At 43.1% G+C, this 15,952-nt stretch overlaps 1 protein-coding gene across 1 annotated transcript in view; it reads left to right on the top strand.

Annotated features, from left to right (window-relative positions):
• The window catches only part of LOC142962773 (ATP-binding cassette sub-family C member 4-like), a 34,704-nt gene that overhangs the window by 9,519 nt on the left and 9,233 nt on the right, over window positions 1-15,952 (top strand). Inside the window, exons 20-25 of the mRNA XM_076103416.1 lie at window positions 4,952-5,031; window positions 10,929-11,079; window positions 12,141-12,260; window positions 12,413-12,523; window positions 12,630-12,730; window positions 13,841-14,032. Of these exons, the coding sequence (XP_075959531.1) occupies window positions 4,952-5,031; window positions 10,929-11,079; window positions 12,141-12,260; window positions 12,413-12,523; window positions 12,630-12,730; window positions 13,841-14,032 (755 nt within the window). The remainder of the gene's footprint in view (window positions 1-4,951; window positions 5,032-10,928; window positions 11,080-12,140; window positions 12,261-12,412; window positions 12,524-12,629; window positions 12,731-13,840; window positions 14,033-15,952) is intronic.

Here is a 15,952-nt window from a genome sequence, read left to right as displayed (position 1 = left end):
GCTGTAGCTGCTGGGTCAATGGATTAGGCAGATGGACACGATTTTAAAAAGTGTGCAAACACTCGGATTTTACTCGGGGAGGGCTGCTGTTAATTAAAATTTTTCAGCGGTGTTTTGCACAACCGTTTTAAATATAAACTACTAAAAATTTGAGCGTAATTCAAGATTAGATTAGCTAAATATTTAGCTTCACTATAATTTTGTGGTCTCAATTTAAAGACCTCTTTTAATTAGGTGAAGTTAGTACAAGTACAATGTGTCATTCACATCCAAAGTCAACTGTCAAGTGGCCCACTTTGATAACTTTAATTTTTCTGGCGCATTGTTCACCTGTCAGAAGATAATTACTCAGCCTAATCTCTTCATAGTGACATGCATGTACAACACAATCAGCTCGGCTGGGAATTCTCAACAAGAAGGGAACTTGTATCTGTATAATGAGTCATAATAAGCTGGTAACACAAGTCTAAATATGATTTGAGGGTGTTCAGGAGCTTGCGGTTTCTTCTGGCATTAGAAGTGGGTGCAGCGACAAAGCTTTCCTTTGCAAAGCTGTGTTTGGAGCAAACACCACAGGTCTTAATCTTTGGCTTTTGTTTTTACTGCTGCCGTCGTGTTACGTATTGGACTACCTGAAGGCTTATCTGGGTGTGCCTTGCTTGGTAATCTACGCACGGGAGGAGGACGAACACTTTGAATAATGTAATAATCTGTTTAATAGCGCAGCAAAGGAGAGGCTTAACAGACACTGCTATCTGATTGCTGTTGTGCTGCTATCGGTAACCATTGTATGACCAGTCCAGTCTTTACAGTTTGGCCTCCAGGCTGGCAAACATCACTGTGCGTCTGACTGGATTTATAGAGAACTGTCCCAGAGAGTGCATTTCTTTTGTCCTTTGTCCAGTCAACAGTAGATTAAGCATGACCACGACGTTTTTTTAAACAATAAGCTTCACTGATTTACATGTTTTTTTTTCTTCACCTGCTCTGTATTTTTCATTCATTCGCTTGAATAATACCAAACAGAAAAGACCAGGACAAAATCAGCTGTTGTCAGTTGTGCCGTTTTTTTCTCACTCTTCTTTCTTTCTTATTGTTTTGCTTCTGTCTCAAAGTTATTTTTTTCTTCACCTGCTCTGTATTTTTCATGAATTCACTTGAGTAAAACCAAACAGAAAACACCAGGACAAAGACAGCTGTTGTCAGTTCTGCCGTCTTTCTCTTCTTTCTTTCTTATTGTTTCGCTTCTGTCTCAAAGTGTTTTTTTTTAAATTTTACACAATAACTGCCACTTCCATAGCAACTGCCTCCACATCCACGTCTCTCATGCAATAAGCGTGAGTAATTTGTAACTGTGTGCCGTATGTGTTGTTAAGGATTTGACAAGTGTTTACATGTGCAAGTGATAGGTGTGCTGCTGCTGAACAGGCCTCGTGTTTGATAGCTGTCCACGGAGTTAAAGGTTACCATTTCAAGCGTCGCTGCACAAAGGTCTTATTTCTTATTCTGTGAATGTGGTTTCTAACAATAGAGTACAGCAGTGGTGAATTATGATTGATGGAGAGGCATTGTAGCTCTTCTGTATCAGCTACTGAATGCCTCTGCTCCATGTGTTATCTTTTGTGCCGTGTGGAAATAGTTGATTTCCAAGTTGTGGTGATTAATATCTTTATATTTCATAACAATGCTATTTGATAAGAAGATATCCAGATGATTTGGATAAGACTACAGATTGGTTTTTCCTCTGCTATATAAATTCATATGACTTAATATATTCATGTTGCTCAGTTTTAGCAATATGTACAGTCTTATTACAGCTGTTCATCCAAATGTGATTCAGTTAGAGCAGCACAGACAGCGGTGGATGTGTTGAGCTGATGTTGATCCCTGTAATTTAGTGTCATTGAGTGGGCTAATCCCCTCAGAGACTGCAGGCCAGGGCTTCAGCTCATCAGCACAGTCAAGGAGTGGAGTTTCAGTCAACACACACACACACACACACACACACACACACACACACATACACCTCCACCGTCCCCCTTTCACATCGACATAGTGGGCCATCTTAGTGCTAGGTGTCACTCAGTTGCTGTTGAAGCAGGGAACATTAGATCTTCTGTAGTCAGTGATGTGAGATTCTAATTGTGTCTACACAGGCAATGTTTTTAATGTCTGTATTTCAGGCCTGGGATGCAAGAGTGTTAAGAGCAAAGTGGAAGAAGTACTGCAGAGAGGATGATGATATCGAGGTGTGTAAATTGAATGTGGAGATGTGTGTGTGTGTGCAGTATGGCTGATAGGGCTCCCCCTCGCTCGGCACTTCCACTATTTAATTGCATGAAAGGGAAGCAGAGGAGATTGCAGGAGCCTGGCAGTGAGAGCGAAGAGAATGGATTTAGAATGTATTAGTATTGGCAGCAAGGCGCCGGCGGTGGGAGGCTGCCCCAGGCCCCGAGGCCCTTCATGGAAGTGCAGGTGAGCTGTGCCACCTCCAGCCTTGGCAGCCCCCTCCCCAGTATTCCTTCATTATCGCACTTGCCTGACTGAAAGGCTCCTCCAACTGCACTGGGGCCCACACATGGAGCGGCTCTGAGTCGTCCCCTTATCTTGATGTTTACAGGGAACAGCGATTTGCCACACGCCTTGCTCTAGCCGGACCCCACTGTTCCACTTCTTTAAGTGTGATTGGGGGCCCTGCTCACCTAATATCTCCACCTAAGGGGCCACCTTAGTTGGGAGGGCTTGATATTTCCTGAGCCTGAAAAAGTGGTGCAAATCACCCCTGGAGTCCTCAACCATGAGAAATTGTTTGATACTAATGCTGCTGATATCCTGAAACGTCTATACCCCTCCCTACACAATAGGTGATATTGTTGACAACCACCCATAGTGATTGAAGCCATTGTCCCATGCCGATCTTACCTCATAGGCATTTCCATGCAGTGAATGTCTTTGTGTAACTGCATCACTGTAATGTATCCCCTCTATAGTCTGCGCAGGATAGAGAAGGGTCTTTACTTCATCCCCTCTGAAACTCTCTGTTAACTGAGCCGCTTGTCAAACAGCTGATAGCTGACTGATGTTCTCTGCTCGAACACCCTCTAACCATGGTATGATGTAACCCGGAGAAACCTATCCTTTTCTCATTGGCATTGTTTGTCAGATATGCATGAATGTAGGTCATCTATGGCTTAGACAGTAAAATTACATAAAATATTATTGGATCTTCCGCAAACACAGTTTGACAAGTACTCCCCCCATTCCCGGACTGAAGCAGCGATATTCTACACTAGTATAGTAGCAGCTCTAACCCCTTGCATGAACCCTCCCCTCAGGATGTCTGTATGCTAAAGGGTACTCACACTGTGAATAAGATTAGTCTGCCTCCAAGTGTACAACATGCTTACGCCACTTGACTTTGAATCAGTACTGATTTGGAGCATTGCTGGATTGTTGCGGGGAATAATGCTCTGGCAGGGTTTATGCAATGGCTGTTATGGGGAGCCCGGCCTCGTCTGCATGCATGTTTTTAGGCGGGAGCGGCATTTTGGATAAAGCTGTAAGCTGCTTACGGCCGTGGAGAGAGGTGATTACAGGGCCCACCTCCGTATGACTGACTGGGAGGCTGGGAGGCAACTCTTTGGTCAGCGGTGCCATGGCTTCGCCACGCCTTCAGAGTGCCATACCAGCACATTCTGCCAATTGTGCCGCTCAGCCGTTCCCATCTCTCTGTCCCATAATAAGTCCCACCCTGTTTCACGATCTGTGAGCCTTGATAAACTCATCTACGTGCTTGTGTGATTAGTCTCACTTTATCAGCGGTTGTACTCTAAATATGTGAGTGCTGCTTTATTTACATTCTCCGCAAATAGATGTTACTGTTTGCTCAGTGATGTGTCATCTTGGGTTGCTTTAACATTATGACACCATTTTGGAGGCGCTTTGACAGGGGAATGTACACTATACACAACAGATCTACACAGCTTGTCCGTGTCTTTTAACTTGAGTTCAGTCCCAGCAGTGGCAATACTGGCACTGTTCTTGTACTTTTTGTCTGCCTCTGAGAGTCGAAGGGCTTCCTTCAGGGACAGAGATAGAGAAAACCTTTCTTCCTTGCCTGCTTTTAGGTAGTGTAGTGTTGGGATTTGCTATCACTGACCCTGCAATACACAGTGTGTGAAAACAGCTGGAGCGTAATCTTATGTGCTGCGGGATCAGAACAGGGGAGCAAAGTTACTTAAAGAGTCACAATAAAGGACTGCCACAGCACCTGCAGAGCACCAGCCAAAGTAACGAACACCTGAGCAGAATGGAGGCAACTCAATTAACGTCACTGACACTGCCAGTCAGAACATAAAGGCAGGTACGCAGCTTCTGTTGCCCTTTGTTTCCAAACAAAAGGTTCCCTCGTGTATTCAGCCAAGAGTAGGGCAGTCTTTTTGAAATGCCAGACAAATAATGATTCATTGTTTAATCTAGATAGGCCTGTGTTTTTCTTCTGATATCACGCTCACAGTGTATAAGCTCTTTTCTGTTAAATTGGAGGGGACGTTGGTAACAGTTGCTCAATAGTCTGGTGAGACTAGAAGGCAATTGAAACAAGATAAATATTTTTTTTTTTTATTGGTGCAATAATAGCTAAGGGATTCAAAAAAAAATACATGTGTCTTTTTGTTTTGCTTAGATTCGTTCTTCCAAATGTCATGTAGGACTAGTTTAAGGTAGATCTTTAACATTTCAAAATAAATACTCCAATTATTCCTTCATACTGCATAAATAGACATCACATCACATTCTTTCACCTAATTTTACTACATTCTACTGATTGTACAAATGATATACTTGGCATCTTTTTCACCAAAAAACTAAATTCCGCTGTCAATTGTGTGATTCTGTCTTACATATAGTATCTACTCTAATGTCATCTAATCTGTGCTTTTGTGTTTTCCAGGAAGAATCCTCAACAGGTTTTCGAAGGACATCGGTTACCTGGACTCTCTGCTCCCATGGACGTTCGCGGACTTTATCCAGGTGAGTCTCACCTCGGCAGGTTTGGTCGCTGGCGCTGCAGCATGGGAAGGCCATTTCATGCCTGGCTAAACCTGCTTTGTGGTCCGGGTCCCCTAATCTGGAAACAATTACTGTAGGATTACCCGCCAGCGCGGCCCAGCGCCTGCACAGATTTAATAAAAGTGTGCACATAGGCTGAGGGCGTGGCTCCCTCAGTGTGACACAACAGCAGCGGCATCTTGAGAGAATGTGTTTGGAGACTAAGCAAGGCGATTGGGAGAGAGAAAGGTACCAAAGAGGAAATAAAGGCCACAGGATGATGGGGATGATGTGGAGGAAAACCGTGGGGAGGCGAGGAGGGGTTGATGCGTTGAGTGGCAAAGAGAAGAAGTGTGAGCAGCAGGCGTACGATGTGTTTGCAGGAGTGGAGCTGGAAGCGTGGTAGAGGGGAAATGGGGACAGGTCAGTTGGAACAGATCCAGAGCGGGACTTGCCCCTCTCAGCGCAATTCACCTAATGCTCTACAGTCTTCTAGGCCTGGCAGCCGAGGGCCACCCTGGTGCATAACCAGGTTGGGTTACCAAATGCCACCCTGCCACCGTGACAGCCATCTCCCACGAAAGCCTGCGGAGATGAGCCAGCTCATGCACCTCGCACCACAAAGAAGGGAATGTTCGCTGCACAATTCGAGGTAGAGGAGCAGGCGTGGCTCTTTGGTTAGGGCCAAAGAATAGAACAAAGGCGTGCTGAAAACGAATCCCCCCTTCACAATGCCTGAGTGATGTTTGTGGCAGATACCCATCTCACAGTAGACAAAAGCCATCTTAAATGCTGAAAGCACAAAAGATCATATGCACAAAAGCTTTTTGTCTGTTATAGTTTCCCTCATTTTGATAATAAGGTGAATAATGGCTGGAGTAAAATAATAAGTTCGTAGAAGGCGCATAGGTGCATCTGAAAACAGTGAAGGTACACTAAAAACACTTGTGCTGCACTTATATACTCACTGTACACCAAGTTTGACTTATCCATTCCACCATATAAGTTATTACCTGTCTTATCATGAAATACAAGACGCGAGATTATTATTAACCGTGTGTCTGTATTGCAGGGAAAGCTAGCTTTTAACAACTTGTTAGAGTAAGAGTGTATATATCATATGCACATTATTTCTACCAGTTGTTTGCTGCAGGAGAAAGTGGGAAGTGATTGGGATAGAGCACAAAGGTGGCATCCTTTGGACACAACACTTTTGTTTATGCTGCTTGCTGCTCTTGTTTGCAGGTGTCTTTCATGGAGCAGTCTTTAATGCTTTCAGGAAGGATGATTTTCACTCCTTTTTTATCAAAGTATTAGCCGCACAGAAAAGCTGCTGATCCTGACTATTGTTGCTCATTCACGGAGGGACATTTCCCCATAGTCATTGTTTAAATGGTTGTCAGGGGAGAATAAAGTGAAACTTCATAAACAATGCCCTAACTGGTTTATCTCCCTCTATGGGGAGAGGCCGCTACTGTGTGGGGATTTGCACCAGAGCCTCCCCCTTTACGGTGGAGTAAGCACTTCACAGCCCCTCAGCACTGCCCCCATACCCGCCTAACAAGGGGATTCCCTCAAGCTGGGGGAACCTGGTTACACCCCAGAGCCCTATTTTTTTCACTGGTCTCATTTAGTACTAATTTAGTGTATTGGGGAAAAAGGCTCTTTCTCCCCTCTCTTTATGGTCAGGGGACAAAGACAGAAATGTCAATTAAAAACACCTCAGGCTTCGGGGACTGTCTGCTTTTGTGCAGACTTGACCTTTAAATCCTGGGTTGGCTCTATTTTCACAGAGGGGGCAGAGGAGGAGGGCAAGACAATGAGGGGTGAGTACAGGGGTCTTTCAGTGGAGGATTTCGTGTGAAGGCTCTTGACCAAGTCACATCACTAACTGTGAGGTCCATAACTACATTCATAGGTCTTCTAAACCATCCATACAAATTCAGTTTGTCAGCATGTGCATGGCAAGACACCAGCTGACAGTTACTTTCATTTAAGTGGGATTTAGTCGGCTCTCGCCAATGTTAATGACATATAAACATGCATAAACACTGGCTTATAAATCATAAATTACAGCAACCAACAGTCCCCTGGAAGAGATAAATTAGCTTACAGTGCGTGTGAGAGAAAGAGGGTGTGCATGTGTGCGGTATGCAGACACAAACCCAGCACAGAAGACACACACAGGCACTAAGCAAAGATGGCCATTGTCTAAAAACACTGGCGGGTCGTTCGTTGTATGAGTCTGTATATTGTGGCACATTGTGTGTCAGGCCTTTTCAGTGGCTTTGTGGGATTTGAGAACTGCTGACGTAACCGTGAGTGCTGTAGGATGGGATTTCACCGGCTTTCTCTCTCTTCTTCACTACGCTGGTGACAGAAGAAGTGAAGAATGCACTGCCTCCGGGCGTTACACAGGTTATACTGAGAAACACAGGAGATGGTCCTGTGTGGAAATATATAGGCTGTGCCATAAATCCCCTTTGAGCATTGTTTTACGACAGTGCCATTGTCTTCCCGCACAGGGTGAAAAAATACAAGTGACCCAGAAAGGTGAGAAGCCTAAAGATGAACTATGCTACTTTTTGTATTTTTTCACTTATTCGTCAAATTAGTGTAACAAATAAACCAGAAAACTGTGAGTGTCGGTATGTTGGTGTGTGTTTTTGTGTATGTGTGTGTGTGTGTGTGTGTGTGTGTGTGTGTGTGTGTGTGTGTGTGTGTGTGCTTATGGGTGTGCCTAACTGGCCACTCAGCAATACCACACATGGTCATTTGATGGCGAGCATTGGCCAGCAAAAGCTTCCAGTGTGTGTATGTGTGGTCTCCCATGATGCTGCGGTCCAGCACCTCAGCTGCTCTTACTCAGACATACAGGCCAGGCCAGGGGTCCATTGAGCCTGGGAACTTACATAACAAAGTCCCAATCTTATCTAGAATCTCACCTCATGTCAATATGGTGACGATAATGCACTCTATGCTTTCTGTGGGTGACTTTTGTTTTTGTGAATTGCTGTTTTTCGTAAACATTTAGAAATGTTTTTTGTTGTTTTCAAGAGAGGGAGAAAGGAGCAATGACTGAATGAATGCATTTGCTGGACACAAGTGATTTATAGTAGAGAGAGAGAGAGAGAGAGAGAGAGAGAGAGAGAGAGACCGCATTTCAAAGCCTTTCTCTTATTTCCAAAATGGGGTTGGAAATCAGCAGCTTGACTGAGCCCAAATAAGTGACTTCTTTTACCTTTTCACAGCACACAAAGGCCTAATCCTAGGACTACTTGAGCCACCAATGTAGACAGCGACTGAGACCACCACAGTATGTGTCAGACCCTCCTCACCACACACAAAACACATTGACTGCAGCTTTATGAAGTGAAAATGGCCCAGAAAGGGAAAATGTGAAGGAGGTGTCCACAGTCATTTCTCCCAAAGAATGGCCATTGCATCTGGGCATTTAATGCTAAAATAAAGCCCAAAGACAGAGTAGAATGGACTGGGTCACTTCTATTGTTCCAGAGCCCGGGTGGAACAGCCCTGTTTTGTTTCAGTACCACTGACCCTTGCAACTTATTGTGCCGCTCTGTCACGGAAAAGTGTGGAGTGAAAAAAAATTCCAGCGATGACAGAGGACTTCTTTTGAGGAATTTTCTTTGCCATGCTTTCCCCTCCTTTCCTGTTTTGTTTGCACTTTTCTTCCCCCGTGGCGAGTATTGCACACTGTCAGTAAATAAAGGGAGGATGAAAAAAAAGGTTGTAAAAAGCGTACCGATTCTTCGTGTCCGGAGGGATGTTTAATTAAAGGCAAGTGTTTATTTTCTGCTGTGGAACAACAGTCGCTATCATTGCTGAGCACAAATATAGCAATTAACTTCAATTTTCTGCATTTATTTTGACATCAAAGAGCTGATAGAATCATTGAGGAAATAAAGCAATTAGGGTCAGCAGAAATCTCAATGGTCTTTGGACACAGCAGCGCACCTAGTTTGCTTGAATGACTGAATCAGATGCGTGCGGTAGCTTTCTTTTCTTGCTAAAGAGCAATTAGTGGTAATTCTTTATTTAAACTGTTTGTATACAAAACCTTTCATCCTTTTATCCGCTTTTATGTGCAGTGGGATGTGGCTTTGGGAGTTTTCTGTTCCTGTGTGGTTTAATTGGAGATATGGATGTAGTCCGGGGGGGGGGGAGGTGTATGCTTATAGGATCACTTATCTGAATCATCTGTGTGTGTGTGTGTGTAGTGTGGGTGGGGGGGCCACGGTGTTCCCGATGCTGACATGATAAGCGCCAGACCACGCAAATGGATCACATCAAACAGGGCCTTGGCGACAGTGGGCCCTGGGGAGCAGGAGGAGGCAAGACTCCTATCTAATGGTTCCTGTTCCTCCTCTGTCCCCACTGTCAGATAAGCCTGACTCGGACCTCTGTGGCCTCCGACTGAAATGGGCCCCAATTAGAATTTAAGGAACCAATTGGCAGACATGAATGAGCAGTGTCACCGTGTCACCAATCAGCAGCAGGAGAGTGAAAGAAAAATAGAATATTTGATAAGACATTTGTTCAGTTGATATTTGATCCCCTCAAGGGAAGGCTGGATAACATGCAGTAACGGCTCGTGGGCCACCATCTCACTTTGCAGTCTGGTAGCCTTCCATCAAGGCTAAGATTGAAACTTATGTACTGTGAAATTCTTGGGATCAGTTGTGCTCAGTAGCTTCCACTCACTGTTTGATTGTGTGGGCTCCACTACAGCAATGGTTAGACTAGTAATACCCTCTTATCTGAACTGCAAACGAAATTGAGTAGCTTTTCATCATGAAACTACACCGAAAGTGATCATGCTTAAATGTGTGCTTAAGTGGCAGATAACATCCGTAATTAAGGTGCTAAATTAAATTTCCATCTCTCTGGGCTAGTCTGAGACCACTGAAGGTAACAGCACGATCCTAATCTCCACGTTTTAGGATTCGTCTCTTAGGATGTGTCTAATTTCAGGGTGTGAGGTTTCATTTTTATCATCTATCAATCGAATATGAAATACGTAACACAGTATACCTTTCAGTCAAGAAGAAATGGTCTCTCACGTGTGCAGTGGTGGAAGAAGTATTCACATCATTTATTTAAGAAAATAAGTACCAGTATCACTCAGTAAACACACTCCACTAAAAGTCCTACATTCAAAATCCTAGAGTAAAAGTATCGAAATATTGTCAGCATACTTATTATCAAATTATCAAAAGTGCTTGAACGGCTTGTGTATATAATATAATTCTTTATCAGATTCTTAAATCTGTTTCTAAACACGGTGCAGGATTGGGTGCTTTGATGTCGTCATTGCCTTCAATCCTGTTTAGGCAGCTCTGGTATCCTGGTCTAGATGTGTCACGGAGCCATTAACACGGGTGATGAGTCACTGTGTTGTTGAGGGCTGTGTGGTTTGAGTGTGATGTATCAGATACCCACAGTGTGGTTCCCAGAACCCTCTGCCAGTCACTGTGGCCATGCTTGTTGGCTGGCTGCTCTGCCAGGGAGGCTTACAGGCCAGAAGTGTTGAAGGGAAAGCCCGAGGGAGCCAGGGATATGAGCTGCAGTGGCCAAGTGGTAAATTCTCACCTGCTACTAAGTGAGAATTAGCGATGTGGTCGTTTTCCTTTCACACTGTGAGTCACATAACCTCAGTCCCACAACCTGCTGTTACCTTACTGTATGTCTGTGATGGTCTCACACAAATACAACTGAAAGAGTTTCTCTTGTTTAGCCTGAAGAAAGAGGCCTCACTGCCCCGGTGGTAGCCCACACAGCAGCAGTGGAGCTTTTCACTCAGATGCTGTTTGTATTAGATAGCGTTGTGCTCCTTTCTATTTCTCTTTCTGTCGCAGGTATTTCTCCAAGTCATCGGAGTGATTGCAGTAGCTGCCGTCATCATCCCCTGGATCCTTATTCCCGTTGTTCCCCTTCTTGCTGTCTTCCTGTTTCTGCGATGCTACTTCCTGCAGACCTCTCGAGACATCAAGCGCCTAGAGTCTACCAGTAATTTATTTTTTATTTTTTGGTGGTGGTGGTGGGGTGGGCATGTCCATTTGTGGTAAGAGACAAAAGCAGACCACAGGAATGCTAATAGACCATTGAGGAAAGCCATGGTCATTAGCATAAAGGCTAAAGGTGCCGTTGGCCTATGGCTCGGCCACACGCAGTTTCCTCAAGAGACGGGAGTTCATGACATCACATACAATGGGAAAAATGCCAAGTGGGCATGACTAGGCCATTGCAGGCTTTAGTTCATCTATTTTATTCTGGGCTGAGAGCCCAAATGCACATTGGCCAACAGGTTCTATCATCTTAAAGAACAAAAGTTCTATTAAATAGCCCAGAGGAAACATTTAGGTTTTGTCTTTGGTTTTGTAAGCTTCAGAAATTGCAACAAAAGACCACTCAATTGAAACCTTTCCCTAAATCAAAATTATTTGGCATTGGGGACATACTGAATGTTCGTATGATCCAGTACATATTTCACTATTGATTACTAAATCACAGTTTCTTTGTCTTCGTCTTCTGAAAGCACAATGTGACTGACTAGCTCACTTGAAAATACAGAATGTTAACATAAAGCAGTAATAAAAGCAGGATGAATAAAAGCAAATATGTTCTGAAACCATGTACACATATAAAAGAAAATGAAGGTTTAAACTCTTCAAAACTGCTCTTAGAATCGAATAAGGAATTCATTTGTGTTGAAAAATGTCATTTTGTTTATATGTATGGATAGCTGATTTTACGGATTCAAGGATATTTTATTGTCATTACTCAACAGGGTTGCATAACAAAATGTAGTCGTAGCCCATTTGCTGCAAAAGTAAAGACATGACAAACAACAAAACTAAAACAGTAGTTTTACATTTTAAATTTACATCAGGAGGAATGCAAACATCGGCAACAAAAAGATTTTCTGGGCAACATTTTCACATTAATATTTTGGACATCAGGGAAACATTGTCCATCAACTTTGACTATGTTTCAGCACTAAGCATCATTGATGCATGTTTGCTCAAATGCTAACTAACAAATATGGTGTGTGCATATATTTCTTTCAGCTCGGAGTCCCATATTCTCCCACCTTTCTTCCTCTCTCCAAGGACTGAGCACCATCCGTGCCTTCAAGGTTCAGCAGTGGTTTCAGCAAATGTTTGATGAATATCAAGATCTTCACTCAGGTTGAAAAGATAAAAAAAATTATATTTCAGTTAAGGGTAATGACTTTTTATCAAACCCATTCAGGCTAATGTTAAATTTTTCAATATCAGCAATATTTAGGCTGTAGAGATTACATGTATTCTATAAACTGTGTGTTTTTGTTTGTTAACAGAGGCCTGGTTTTTATTCCTGACTACTTCTCGCTGGTTTGCTGTCCGTCTTGATGGAATTTGCTCAATATTTGTCACCATCACTGCTTTTGGCTGCCTTTACCTCAGGGATGGTATGGACTTTGGCTAAACCATGTGACACATTGTTGGCGTGTGAGACTTTATTAGTGAAACTAAGACGATGAACTCCCCCCACCTGTATGTTTACTATGTTTTCAGGACTGGAACCAGGTGCAGTGGGTCTGACTTTATCTTATGCAGTGACACTCACAGGCATGTTCCAGTGGGGCGTCAGACAGAGTGCAGAGATCGAGAACATGGTGAGGACATTTACATTTGAACACTTAACTTCAGTTTAGATTTTAAGCAGATATCACCAAACTCATTTCACGAGAGAGCGTTTTATTTACCCAAAAATGAAACAAACAATTTACTAAAGATGTGACAAAGTTCTGGGCGTATAAAAGAGGTCAACTAAACAGAATTTAACTAATAATGGCTGATTAGACCATTTTTGAAACAAACACTACCACGTGAACTACAAATATAACGAAACAGGGGTCTACTATTTTAGCAATCAACAAAACAATATTGTCTAAAGAAATAAACAAAATCTCTAAACTACAAATCCCCCCCCATGATGTGGCTGGCACTTGGTACATTCTGATTGGCTACTTTATTAAACAGCTCTGCTTCAAAGGGTGCATATTTTGCTCCAGCATGACAAGATTTCCCTCCAGCAGTAACAACCAGCAGCGGCACCCTCAGCACTGGTAACTCAAGGAAAAATAAATTTCAATGATTTCAGGCAAATTTATCTAAAGACAAAGTAAAACACAACTAAATGCTTGTGCTACAAATAGACACCAAATAAACTATGAGTATCATGGTATGAAAGCCATGTGTCATCATTAAACTGCTTGCTGATTGGTGTGCAGTGTGCACAAGGTCAACAAAGTCAGTGAGGACAAAATGAACTAACTATGAAGCGTAAACTTCAGAAAACTAAGACGTGGGCAGTAGGTTAAGCGACGTTCAAAGCTGCCGTGTGGAGGCTCTAAAGAAAGACACAGCTAAGTTGCATTGTGGGAAATGTAGGCTCCAGTGTTTTTGGACTTGGTTCAGAGACTAAAAGATATCTTATGTCGGCCTCTGCTTCTTTGCCACTTTTTTTTTTTTAATCCATCAGTGATCCCCCAGCTTTATGGAAGTGCAATACTACATTACTGGAATACTCCTATAAAACACTAATTCACCGGCTAAATATGATTCTCTTTGAGATGGTTACATTTGAAATACTAGGAGGACATGTTGTCATATTTGCTGTTTTTTGTTGTTTGAATAACTTTACGTTGACTGAAGCTGAAGTACTGCCATTTTCAATAGTTTCAAGTGATCAAAAGAGCAAAACCTTGCTTTATCTTTTGTAGATGACATCAGTGGAGAGAGTGGTTGAGTATGCGGAGCTGGAGAGTGAAGCACCCTGGGAGACGGACAAGCAGCCGCCGAATGATTGGCCCAAGGCGGGGTCCATCACTTTTGACAGAGTCAACTTCTCTTACAGTGCCGGTGATCGTTTGGTCCTAAAGAACCTGACTGTCGTCGTCGCATCAAGAGAAAAGGTTCTTGTCTTTATTACCACCTGTGCATGCTTACTGGAGTGCACAGCCCGTGACTTTGGTTGATATGCAGCTAGTGTAGAAGGCGTGATGTGATTCCTTTTTGTGTGGCATTATTTTGAAATCAATTATTAAAGGGACACCATATTGTGCTGCTGAATCTTCAGGACTATACCATTTGTGATTCATGGAATACATATCATGTAATTAAGACTGTTCAAGTGGATCCATTTGTTCCCAATTTGCATTTTGAGCAACCTGACAGTGACAACTGTTTATTCACTATGAGAGGAGAGGAGAGGCCGAGGGAGATGGGCGATGGTGGAGAGAGAGAAGCAGAGGGAGATGGTTGAGGATGATTGAAATTGTGTTTAATGCAGGGGGTGTACTTTGCATGGCTATGGTTGGCCAGGGCGGCTGATTTCACAATGGATGGGTTGATAAGTGCAGAGGCCCTGGCTCTGACAGCCCCTGGGAGGGATCTCTGTCACATGCCATGGAGGTGAAAGGCTTTGTGCAGCCTGACAGTTCCCCTGACACCCTTTCACAAGGACATCTGCACCTACAGTACAAGATACATTCACTCTGGCCCTCACTACAGTCACTTACTGCACATAATCGTATAAAAACACACAACTCACTGCAACACCACAGTTGACCTTCCTTTGTTATTATCTACACTATGCAATTGGTTTAGTGTGTGTGTGTGTGTGTCCGTGAGTGAGTGCACACCTCTGTGTCTGTCCAAGGCTGATCTTGCATTCTGCTGCAGAAAACGGCATAATATTGTGGGCGGCCAGTTATGGCTGCAAGCTCAAGGACCTCTTGTGGTTTCTGTGACTCACACTTTCTCAAAACACCTATTAATGCCTGTTTTATTCTGCCATTGACTGCTTGCTGACTCCTTACTTACAAGTCTTAACTGGCCCCTGGCCAGTAGGGGCTGCTAGTGATAACCCAGCTGACCCACCGTGTAGCGGTGGGGTAAAACAGTTTGCACACACAGTTAACAGCTAACTGAACTACTAATGCATATACTTCTGCCATTGCTATGCGGGCAGACAGCTTGTTGAGTTTCATTTAGTTTTTGGCTTTTGATTGTATGTCTTATACAACATCTTCAAGTTGATTGCCTGCATACATTGCCGCTTACTTTTGACATTGAATGAAGTGTGTTTTACAACGCTTTATAGCCCATTTGTGTCTAGATGGGTGGGTTGTATTCATTTATTCACACAATACAGCAGTGGTTGTTGCAGACACACTTGGCGGTGATCTTCACGGAGTGCACCTTTTCAGTTTGGTGAGCAATAGCTTCGTAAGGGCATATTACTCATCTCTAAGGTCAATGATACACAGTCCTTTGCGTTTTCATTTTGTTATGCTGCAGATCCAATTTAACTGTAGAATCTGCTTTCTTCAATGAACTTTGCTTGTCTGAAATGAGATGGAAAAGTAAAATGAGAAAAGCTTTTTCTTCTTGGTTTGATTAATGAAGGCCAAGGAAAGTTTCACGTGCATTGTGAGACAGTTCTTTTGAGAATTTTTTCAAATAGCTTAATATTACCTTTGTTTACATTCACTGCCAATTAGTGTAATGGAATTAGTGTGAACTTATAAATGGGTGTTATACAAATATAACAGGTTACATAGCAGGGCCTTTGATCTGCCATATTCTAGAAAAATCTGGTCATTCAGCCATCAGTGTGTTAATTTTTTTCCCTTATCTTAAGACATATCCTTATGTATCCACATGCTTAAAATGGGCGTGCAAAGCACCAAAAGGCAGAAGTGACCCGACTTAAGGATGTACAGTCTTTTGACTTGTTTTGGCTTGTGTAGCCAGAGGACAAGGGAGGAGGCTCTTCCTGGTGCCCATCCCTGTGATATGAGAGGACACGAAGCAAGCCCAGTTGGAATTCA

This window comes from Anarhichas minor, unplaced genomic scaffold, assembly GCF_050575085.1.
Source record: "Anarhichas minor isolate MPS153535 unplaced genomic scaffold, ASM5057508v1 ptg000004l, whole genome shotgun sequence".
Taxonomy (NCBI): Eukaryota; Metazoa; Chordata; class Actinopteri; order Perciformes; family Anarhichadidae; genus Anarhichas; species Anarhichas minor.
Note: the sequence above shows the minus strand (reverse complement) of the source record. Positions and strands in the feature narration are given on the sequence as shown.